Source organism: Cololabis saira, chromosome 19 (genome assembly GCF_033807715.1).
Source record: "Cololabis saira isolate AMF1-May2022 chromosome 19, fColSai1.1, whole genome shotgun sequence".
In the NCBI taxonomy this organism is placed as follows: domain Eukaryota; kingdom Metazoa; phylum Chordata; class Actinopteri; order Beloniformes; family Belonidae; genus Cololabis; species Cololabis saira.
This window is the reverse complement of record NC_084605.1, coordinates 37,513,029-37,524,638: the sequence shown is the minus strand read 5'-3', so window position 1 is coordinate 37,524,638 and position 11,610 is coordinate 37,513,029. Positions and strand designations below refer to the sequence as shown.

At 42.7% G+C, this 11,610-nt stretch overlaps 1 protein-coding gene across 1 annotated transcript in view; it reads left to right on the top strand.

Moving 5' to 3' along the window:
- The first annotated feature begins 9,639 nt into the window (after positions 1 to 9,639).
- Positions 9,640 to 11,610, top strand: part of LOC133419406 (PDZ domain-containing protein 7-like) — a 31,260-nt gene continuing 29,289 nt past the window's right edge. Inside the window, exon 1 of the mRNA XM_061708567.1 lies at positions 9,640 to 9,856. Within this exon, the coding sequence (XP_061564551.1) occupies positions 9,694 to 9,856 (163 nt within the window). The 5' untranslated portion in view covers positions 9,640 to 9,693. The remainder of the gene's footprint in view (positions 9,857 to 11,610) is intronic.

The following is an 11,610-nucleotide window of genomic DNA, read 5'->3' as shown; positions in this document are numbered from 1 at the left end:
TGCAATTCCGGGCCGAAATTTCCCGCGCTGGGCTGTGGATGTGACGTCACATGACGCTGCATGCACGTTCTCCCCGTTCTCCCGTGCCGGCTTCACTGTTGGCTGCAGTACCCCCAACGGCCATCGTGGTGAAGGGTGGCGCTAGAGAGTCTCATTTCTTAAAAGGAGCCTCAAGCTCCTTTAACAGATAAACACTGTCAAAACAAAAAAACAAAAAAACAAAAGGCTAACAGCTGAGAGTAAACCCTGGAATGCTGCAAAGACTTTCATCTTCTATGTCAGTGCCTCCCAACATGGAGTCCTCCATGTTGGGAGGCGCCCCCTGGGGGGGCGCCAGAGATCTCTGGGGGGGCGCGAAACTCTGTCTGCTTTGAAATTATGCAGTTGTAAAAATTATATTTGCAAATGAATCATTCATAAGACATTGTTACTGGTGACAAACACAGGAAATGATTTAATTCCTTATTATTATATCATTACTCAACATTTAATCTACTCCGACAGGTTGTTAAAGGAAACATGTTGGTCTCATATTAAAAGAGACATTTTTCAGAAATATTTTTATGTCCTTTTGTGCGTATTTTATACATTGGTGACATTGGAGAAAAACAAAGTCATATGTATACAGAGTAAACCAAAGAGAAATGTATCAAAAAAACATAATTAATGTTAATTTTTTCAATTAAAGACTATTTTGGTGCTAGTACGTACAGGTCGGGGGGCCCGGCTGGTCTTAGACACAAGTAGGGGGGACAAGGAAAAAAGGTTGGGAACCACTGGTCTATGTAACGGACCTTTATGGATTGATGGACACTAGCGGCGCGTCTGAAATGCCATACTAAACAGTATATACTCAAAAAGTATTCTTAAAAGGGACCTATTATGGCATCTAATACCTATTTTAAACAGGCCTTGAATGTCTTAAATACAAGCTTTTGATTTTTTTTGCTAAATAAATTAGAAATTCAGCCTCTAAAGTCTAAACCATGGGCCTTTCTCAATACAAAGAACGCAAAGTATAGAGTTGTGTTCTTGGGGAGTACGTTCTTGTAAAATGGTTGGTTTTGCGATATGTACACATTAATATACATATACACACACACACACACACATATATTGTGGCAGCCTACATCAGCTGAGCTTAGAGTATTGTATATTGACTGATATATATATATATATATATATATATATATATATATATATATATATATATATATATATATATATATATATATATATATATATATATATATATATATTATATATTATATATATTATATATATATATATATTATATTATATATTATATATATATATATAATATAATATATATAATATATAATATACATATATATATATATATATATATATTTTTTTTTTTTTTTATATATATTATATATATCAGTCAATATACAATACTCTAAGCTCAGCTGATGTAGGCTGCCACAAGTGTATACTAACAATGTAATGCCTATTTTCAATAAAGCAGCAACAATATCATTTCATAGTACATGTTATTTATTGTATTTGGTTTGTTTTGTTTAAGTGCTTTTAAGTCTCACGAGACTTTTCTCTACGTCACGAACCAACGGCGGGAAACAAATGCCCGGGAAAGGCTATTGTTTGTGGATCCCGTTGATTCAGACAGCATATTGAGAGAGGATATTTAGAGACCATAGAGAACTGAATTGTTGGTAAATATGGAGCGGCCAACCGTTGCAGCTATCGTCGCCGTCGGCAGCTTTACTGGCAGGAAGAGGAGGCTGCTGAGCTGAGGAGGAAGAGGAGGAGGAGGAGGAAGAGCCAGGAGGAGGAGGAGGAGGAGGAGGAGGAGGGCGGAGAGACGTCGCGCTTTCCTAGCGTTTTTCTTTGGCCTTGTAAGTTTTCTCACAAAGTTTCCCTAAAGCAGCACTCGGTTTTCCATGATTATTAAAGTTAACGAAATGATTATGATACGGTTTACAAATATTAAGGTATGAAAGGTATGAATTAAGGCGTGATTAACAGGATACTCCCTGATCCCCTTTCATTCATTCATTTCAACCCTCAATCCAACTTGACATGTGACATTAATATGTGATAGTGTTGATGCCCCAGCACCACCTTGTGGTGAAATCGTGGAGGAGACCCTGAATGAATAGGATAAATGACTATAGTTACAGGTAAATACAAGAGCATGGGATTAACAAAGACACAGCTACATAAAATCAGATTGGTTTTATCTGCAAATGTTTTCTGGACTGAAATATTTGTCTTTATACATCTGTACATATTTTTAAAATGAAACATAAATAACCATAGCAGTTGGAACAGACATTTTTATAATAGAAGCAATAGGAATAAATGATACATAACGTTTAATGAGACATCCACATTACATAATATTAAATACATCTAGGTGAAATAATCATGAACACAGTAAACAGTTAGAGACCAATAAATAAATAAATATTGGGATGTTAATTGATAATGAATCAATTAATAAATAAGTGGAATAGATATTAAATATATACATTTCTCTTTTTTTTTTAAACAGGATCATAATCCTCGGAGGTACGTGCAAATTAACAACCATGTGCCGATCCTCTGCACGTTCTTCTCTGAGGCCGAGCTGAGACCAGCCTTCAGGCTCCAGAGACACCAACGTGCTGCTCCAGATGTTGCCTCGGCAACAGCCACACGGATGGAGCCATGACATGGAGGTGGCTGTGTCTCTGTACTGGCTGGAAGGTGGCACATCATACAGAGTGTCAGCAGACGTATTTGCAATACCCAGAGCCACAGTTGGCAGGATAGTCCACAATGTAGTGGAGGAGATGATGGCCATCCTTCACCGCGTCATCCATTTCCCCAAACCAGAAGAGATGGAGGAGGTGGGGGCAGGAGAGATGGAGGAGGTGGGGGCAGGAGAGATGGAGGAGGAGAGATGGAGGAGGTGGGGGCAGGAGAGATGGAGGAGGAGAGATGGAGGAGGTGGGGGCAGGAGAGATGGAGGAGGTGGGGCAGGAGAGATGGAGGAGGTGGGGCAGGAGAGATGGAGGAAGTGGGGGCAGGAGAGATGGAGGAGGTGGGGGCAGGAGAGATGGAGGAGGTGGGGGCAGGAGAGATGGAGGAGGTGGGGGAGGAGAGATGGAGGAGGTGGGGGCAGGAGAGATGGAGGAGGTGGGGCAGGAGAGATGGAGGAGGTGGGGCAGGAGAGATGGAGGAGGTGGGGGCAGGAGAGATGGAGGAGGTGGGGGCAGGAGAGATGGAGGAGGTGGGGGAGGAGAGATGGAGGAGGTGGAGGAGGAGAGATGGAGGAGGTGGGGCAGGAGAGATGGAGGAGGTGGGGGAGGAGAGATGGAGGAGGTGGGGGCAGGAGAGATGGAGGAGGTGGGGGCAGGAGAGATGGAGGAGGAGAGATGGAGGAGGAGAGATGGAGGAGGTGGGGCAGGAGAGATGGAGGAGGTGGGGGAGGAGAGATGGAGGAGGTGGGGGCAGGAGAGATGGAGGAGGTGGGGGCAGGAGAGATGGAGGAGGAGAGATGGAGGAGGTGGGGGCAGGAGAGATGGAGGAGGAGAGATGGAGGAGGTGGGGCAGGAGAGATGGAGGAGGTGGGGGAGGAGAGATGGAGGAGGTGGGGGAGGAGAGATGGAGGAGGTGGGGGCAGGAGAGATGGAGGAGGTGGGGGCAGGAGAGATGGAGGAGGAGAGATGGAGGAGGTGGGGGCAGGAGAGATGGAGGAGGAGAGATGGAGGAAGTGGGGGCAGGAGAGATGGAGGAGGTGGGGGCAGGAGAGATGGAGGAGGTGGGGGAGGAGAGATGGAGGAGGTGGGGGCAGGAGAGATGGAGGAGGTGGGGGCAGGAGAGATGGAGGAGGTGGGGGCAGGAGAGATGGAGGAGGTGGGGGCAGGAGAGATGGAGGAGGTGGGGGCAGGAGAGATGGAGGAGGTGGGGGCAGGAGAGATGGAGGAGGTGGGGGAGGAGAGATGGAGGAGGTGGGGGCAGGAGAGATGGAGGAGGTGGGGGCAGGAGAGATGGAGGAGGTGGGGGCAGGAGAGATGGAGGAGGTGGGGGAGGAGAGATGGAGGAGGTGGGGGAGGAGAGATGGAGGAGGTGGGGCAGGAGAGATGGAGGAGGTGGGGCAGGAGAGATGGAGGAGGTGGGGCAGGCTTTGCTCCCATGGCCGGCCATGAGGCTCCACTGTGCGGCTGGTTCCATAGATGGTGCCATATCCGAATCGTGCCACCTGCCTAACCACAGAAGAAGAGCTACATTAACCACAAGCTCTTCCCATCAGTGTTACTCCAGGGTGTGTGTGACAGCAGGGGTAGATTCTTGGATACTTATATTGGGAACACAGGGTCTGTCCATGATGCCCTTGTCCTCAGGAGATCTCCTATGTACATAAGGAGTCCCTCTACCCACCAGCTGGCTGCTTCCTCCCCCTTGCCTGCAGCACCCTGTGACCCTCATGACCCCATACCGCCTTCCTGTAGCAAGTAAGAAGACACAGAGTAAATAGTTTATTACAGTTGTTACTTTGCATTTGCATTCCTGGATTTCCCTCGGGATCACTGACGTTTCTATCTATCCATTTGAAACACTACATGTATTTTATGTGACCTGTATTTTAATCAACAGGCCAAGTTGAAGCGAGATTCAACAGGCACCATGCCAAGGCCAGGAAGGTGATTGAGCGAACCTTCGGGTGCTCAAAACCCGCTGGAAAGCCGTCTTCCTCCAGGCCTTGGAGATCCGGCCTCTATTTGCCCCTAAGGTGGTTGCTGCATGCTGCATCCTGCATAATCAGTGTCTGCTGACCGGAGACATCGAGGAAGAGGAGGGGGAGCATCATGAGGAGGAGGGTGAGGAAGATAGGGGGAACGTTCCTGGGGCTGCTGAACAGGAGCGGTCAGGGAATAATCTCCGTGCCAGACTTGCCGCGCAGGTTCTGCCCCTGGAGAGCTACCACCATTCTTGAGGGAGCATGACTATTGAAGGTTATAAACCCCATAGTTAGTCTAGTGAACACTGAAATAGTTATTGTTACAATTGTTATTATAATCATTATATTAGTTGAATTGTTATCTGTGATGTTAAATTGTTATAAATATTGGTTTGTTGATTAATTAATAATTATTGTGTATATAGTTACATTTCCAATGAACACTGTTAAATTAGTTATTACAATCATTATTATAATCATTAGCTGAATTATCTGTGATAAAAAGTAATCAATTTGTTGTCTAGTAATTAAAAATTATTATTATATGTCTACTAACTGTTTTATTTTATTCATTTTTTTACACATCTCATACAATGGCAATGAAAATTGAAAAAATGCCTCTATTAATCACCAGCTATTTTAGTTATCAAGAATCATGCCAAATTTAATGTCTGTCTCCAAGTTAAGTCAAAAAGTGTTCTATGTAACAGATGTCATTTTCAGAACAATTCTTTGCTCTGACCACCATTATAAGCTTATGTGCCTCACCTGAAGTCTACATAACATATGCCTTACCTGCATGTTACCACTTCATGCACAACTGTTTAAATACCATACAGACTGACAATCAATTTCTACAATATTTAATTAAAAGAGCAACAACAACCAACAACAAACAACTATAATTAAGCAAATGATATTTTTTACATATAATTCTATATACAGATTATAATAGTACCCAGTAGACATTTTTGTTTTTGTAATTGCATTACAGAAAATCACAATATTCTAATTTTCTGAGACAGTCCTGTATCTGTGCCCTCTGCTCTTTCTGTTATTCATTGTGTCTTTCCTACTTTGATGCTGAAAACCTCAATGTTACAGTAAAAATAAAAAAACAGGACAATGAATATTAAAAATCTTTTAAATGAAATTCCAGACATCAGAACATTTATAAATACAATTGTGTGAGAGCTATTGGAGCACTATTATCCTAAGGAGCTAATTACTTGATTTTGTACCTTTACGTAATGGGCATGATCTTTTAAGCTCTAGTGGATGGACAGGCGAGCCGTCCAATCAAATGCTTTCATGTCCACACGTTTACAGTCCATCCAATCGATGAAGCCCTAAGAGGACCGGTGGAGGGTTGAGGGACGCTGAACACCTCAGGCAAACATGAATACAGGTACTCCGCCAGCCAAAGCTACTTTTATGGGAGTTTGTTCATAATGTCGGATACAGTTCAAATATACACTCGACACTTTTGGATGTCGGGTCGGATTCAGGCAGAAAACTTGAGAAGAAGTGTTTCGCTGTCTGCAGTGTTCAGCCCTTAAACGCAAAATGTGTGGTAAGTTTGTATCTTTAACGGCATTACGTAGACTGCTCAAGACTACCTTAATTCCGTAAGTTTAAGATATTTTAGCTTCATAAATGTCCGTTTTGTTCTTGACAATTTGTTTTTTCATAGTTTATCTATTTATTTTTATTGTTTAATCTTTTGTATGAATAGAAGGGTAACACTCCTCTTGTTCTTTGGTGTCGCTGTCCAGGGTGCTGAGGGAACCCCGGTGTTCTGACAATTTCTGCACCCTGCCGAGAAATGCTACTTTGTGGTTCTGCGCATGCGCACAGTCGATTTTCAAAGTTTGATTGCCACGCTAAATTGATAATATGGGATGTTGAGTATTTGATCCTTCAGAATACACTACCCATGGCATGAATTGCATTACACTTTGTGAACATTATACGATAAAGAGAAAAAAAAAACAACAATTATATGGCTTTATTTGATAGTCATTCAGTCATTGGCTTTTATTTAACCAGGCAGGTCATTAATAACACTTTCTTATTTACAATGACGGCCTGGCAAGCGACAAGGACCACTTGGGGGGAAAGGACGTGGTTTAGGGAGTAAAACACTGTAAAATTGTAGCTCTACAAAGGTAGAAAACCATTAGGGAGCATTTTTTGGCAAAGCAGCAGAAATGGTCAGAACACCGGATCACGACACCTGTCACCGCGGGTTAAGTTCAGGGACACGTCACCATGGAGACGGGTTGTGACGTGGGTCAGGTGTCTACCTGAAATAAACCAATTAAATCCGACTTCTAACCACACTTGGACTCAAATGGCCTGTAGAGTTTTTTAGCTGACATGCAAAGATTTGAGGACATTTTTTGATGGTCTGTCGGGGGGATCAACCTGCAAATAAAACTTTATTTAGATTTTAAATGTCTGTTTCAAGAGAACCCAAGAGAGGGGCTCAGCAAAAGAAAAAGCAACAATAACATTTATTATACACAAAATAATTAATCTATGTACAATCATTGAAAAGTTACTTTCCCCCCTTTGAATCATGTGTTTGTCCCTAGTTCATTTTATATTTATATTCATATGTAAATGTTTCTACCCCTTCTTTCAATACTATATCTTTGTGTGACAATGAGCTGGGATAGGCTCCAGCAGACCCCCGTGACCCTGCAAAGGATAACGGGATGGATGGATGGATGTGTGTGACAACTTAAAAATTATCTTGATAAATGATGGTGTCATTTTTATCAACTTGATTATGATAAAAAATTAAATGATCTTAATGAGTCATAGTATTATGCAAATGCAACCTCAGATAAACAACAAAAATGTATCTATTTATTTTCAATTAGAATTAAGCAAAAAGAAAAAAATATTGTTGGCAATATCCATGATTCAGTAACTTTTCTACACTGCAGGTTCTTTGCAGGTCATTAAGAATGTTGGGCATGTGGTTACCCGTATATGTAGCTCTCTTAAGGTCCTGCCACAGTATTTCAATTGTGTTGAGATCTGCACTTTGACTAGTATGACTTAATCTTGACCAATCTTTACCTGCCAGACAGACCGTCTCATGTTTCTTTCTAGATAAAATATTCAAATATTCATACGCTACATGACTGCAAGATTCCCCGGTCCTGTGGCAACAAACCAATCCGATATTATAACTATTCCACCGCCATGCTTGACAATTGGTAGGAAGTGTTTTGTGGTGTTTCATTTTCACAAAATGTGGAGCTAGGAAATAAGGCTACACAACTCCACTTTGGTCTTATCTGTCATAGGACATTATTGCAGAAGTGTTGTGGTTTGTTCAGATGCACCGCTGCCTATCTTTCCTTCTTGGTATTCTGTTAACCCGTGTGCTGTCTTCGGGTCAAGGAAGGAGGAAGGGAAGAAGGGAGGAAAGAAGGGTGTAAAGAAGGAAGGAAGGAAGGAAGGAAGGAAGGAAGGAAGGAAGGAAGGAAGGAAGGAAGGAAGGAAGGGAGGAAGGAAGGAAGGAAGGAAGGAAGGAAGGAAGGAAGGAAGGAAGGAAGGAAGGAAGGAAGGAAGGGAGGGAGAAAAGAAGGGAGAAAAGAAGGAAGGAAGGAAAGAAGGAAGGAAGGAAGGAAGGAAGGAAGGAAGGAAGGAAGGAAGGAAGGAAGGAAGGAAGGAAGGAAGGAAGGAAGGAAGGAAGGGAGAAAATAAGGGAGAAAAGAAGGAAGGAAGGAAGGGAGAAAATAAGGGAGAAAAGAAGGAAGGAAGGAAAGAAGGAAGGAAGGGAGGAAGGAAGGGAGGGAGGGAGGGAGGGAGGGAGGGAGGGAGGAAGGAAGGAAGGAAGGGAGGGAGGGAGGGAGGAAGGAAGGAAGGAAGGAAGGGAGAAAAGAAGGAAGGAAGGAAGGAAAGAAGGAAGGAAGGGAGAAAAGAAGGAAGGAAGGAAGAAAAGAAGGAACGAAGGAAGGAAGGAAGGGAGAAAGGAAGGAAGGAAAGAAGGAAGGGAGGGAGGAAAGAAGGAAGGAAGGGAGGGAAGGGGGAAGGAAGGAAGGAAGGAAGGAAGGGAGGGAGGAAGGAAGGAAGGAAGGAAGGAAGGGAGAAAAGAAGGAAGGAAGGAAGGAAGGGAGAAAAGAAGGAAGGAATGAAGGGAGGAAAGAAGGAAGGAAGGAAGGAAAGAAGGGAGGAAAGAAGGAAGGAGAATGAGGTGATTTTGACCCAAAGACAGTACAAGGATTAACAGATACCTGAATGCTCTGGTGAACAGATGAGTTGATGATCAGCTCATTAAGGGCTGATGATGATTAACATCTGGCTGAAACATACAGTACCTTCTTCATTCCATGGAAGCTTGAAGGGAGTACTTAGTTTTGCTCACATGAGTTCCTTTTTTTTTTTTTTTTTTACATCATTTGTGTTAAATATGGTGAAAAAATATATGTTGTTGTTCATCTGAGGTTGTATTTATCGGACACTAAGGCCCACTATGATATGATGTGATATGACCAATGCCATAACCAATCAGAGATTGTTTTTTACCATGATTACTCAGAAAAAGGACATAGGATTAATAGAGGGGGTGCTAACCTTTGCTTATGACAGTAAATACCATAGAAGAAACTGTAAAACAAAGCTGTTTGGCATCATTGTGACATAATCTGGTTTCATTGCTGTTTTGTGTTTAATTTGAACAGCAACAGTTGTTTATTTGGGCTCAGACAGGTGAAAGAGATGCAACATGGGCAGGAGCAAGCCAATGTGTGACTTTCTGAAGCCAAAGACTCAGCTGTCATGTCACCAAACAGCCTGCACCAGTGAGTTGGATTTATCCACTAGCAAGGAACTACAAATACCGCCAAACATACACCAGTTGAGAACATGGGTATACTGTAGATGTGATCACTGTTTTTTGCTGTAACCGGCTGTAGACCCCTCCACCTGGAGCTGAGCCCCCAGGGGAGAGTGTGCGAGAGGAGAGCATGGCTCAGGCGTCAGACCCGTCCCGCAGGGAGAAGACCGCTGGGACCCAAGGCTCTCACGCTGCTACACGCAACCTCTTACGAAAGAAAGAGCAGCGTCGGCGAGGAATCCGATCCTGCTCACCCATGGGCCGGGTCATCCTCATCAACTCTCCTGTGGAAGGTAAGTGGCGGTCAGGCGGGATCCGTAAGCAGTGCAAGTGACAGGTTAACGCCTGTCGTCAACGGACTCAACTGAGCTGCAGTTAATTGTGGCTTTATAAGTGTCTTAAATAAATACTAGACTGTCTCAGAAAATTTGAATATTGTGATATAGTTCTTTATTTTCTGTAATGCAAAAATGTCATACATTCTGGATTCATTACAAATCAACTGAAATATTGCAAGCCTTTTATTATTTTAATATTGCTGATTATGGTTTACAGTTTAAGATTAAGATTCCCAGAATATAAATTTTTTGAGATAGGATATTTGAGTTTTCTTAAGCTGTAAGCCATGATCAGCATTATTAAAATAATAAAAGGCTTGCAATATTTCAGTTGATTTGTAATGAATCCAGAATGTATGACATTTTTGCATTACAGAAAATAAAGGACTTTATCACAATATTCTAATTTTCTGAGACAGTCCTGTATGAACAAGAAAAATGAATAAATGAAGATAAAAATGTAAAGATACTTTTGCAGATTTTCGTGGCCTTTTATATCTAGTTACAATAGCTGACAGAAAAGACTGAGGATGAAATCCACCAGACTGCTGTAGTACAAGCACACAGCAAACCCAGTGAACTGCAGAACACCCTGACAGCACAGCATTGTTAAACTAAATCCTCAGCCAGAAACAAAAACTAGTAAACGGGGACAAAATTTAAACCTTTAAACACATTTATGATGAATACAACACATCTTATAAATACATAATACACTGAAAATCCAAATAAAAGGTACTGTAAGTATTTAATAGAATGCATCTGTGTTCAATAATGTTTTATTAATTTCCTTATAATCTGTGGTTTGGTAGTGTTCTTTGGATTTTGTCTTTTGTCTTGTCATTTTCTTTAACTCCTTAACTCCTTATTTTGAAAGTATCTCTCAGGGTTTGACACTTCCCCCCAGTTTTTGAGTTTCAGTTCTGTCCCTCCTGTTTCCCATTTGCCCTGATTGTCTGCACCTGTGTCTCGTCGTGTCTCGTTATCCCCTGTGTATATCTGGTCTTGTCATTCCTTTGTTCCCGGTTGGTCCGTACTGTTTCTTCCTCCATGTCTCCTTGCAGTTTTTCCTGATCCTGGTTTTTGTTAATCCTGCTCTGCAGCGCTTTTAGTTCTTGGTTTTTTGATTAATAAATCCTTGGTTTTTGCAACTCCTGGCTCCTGCTCTCCTGCATTTGGGTCCTCAGCAAACCGAACCACAACAGAACGGACCGACCAGATGGACCCAGCGGGAGAGCGCCTCACGCTGCCGGAGTTTTTGGCGAACATGCGCTGGGCCGAGGAGGGGCAGTATGGGGACCCCTTTTTGGGGACATGCCAGGCTCTGGGTGGGCCCAGGAGCCTGCAGGCTCAGGGGAGGCAACGACGAGGCAACTCCCCTAGGCTCTGACTTGTCTCTAGACTGTTTTGATCCTATAGACCTCCCTGAGCTGACCTCACTCGTTAATAGAGCTAAGTCTACCACATGTATGTTAGACCCCATCCCGACTCGACTATTCAAAAATGTTTTTTCTCTTATTGGTGTGACAATACTGGACCAAATCAACCTATCCCTAAGCTTAGGATATGTACCACAGGTTTTCAAAGTGGCAGTAATTAAACCTTTACTTAAAAAACCTTCCCTTGACCCAGACACCTTAGCTAATTATAGGCCAATTTCTAACCTTCCATTTGTATCTAAAATTCTGGAAAAGGCAGTTTCAAGCCAG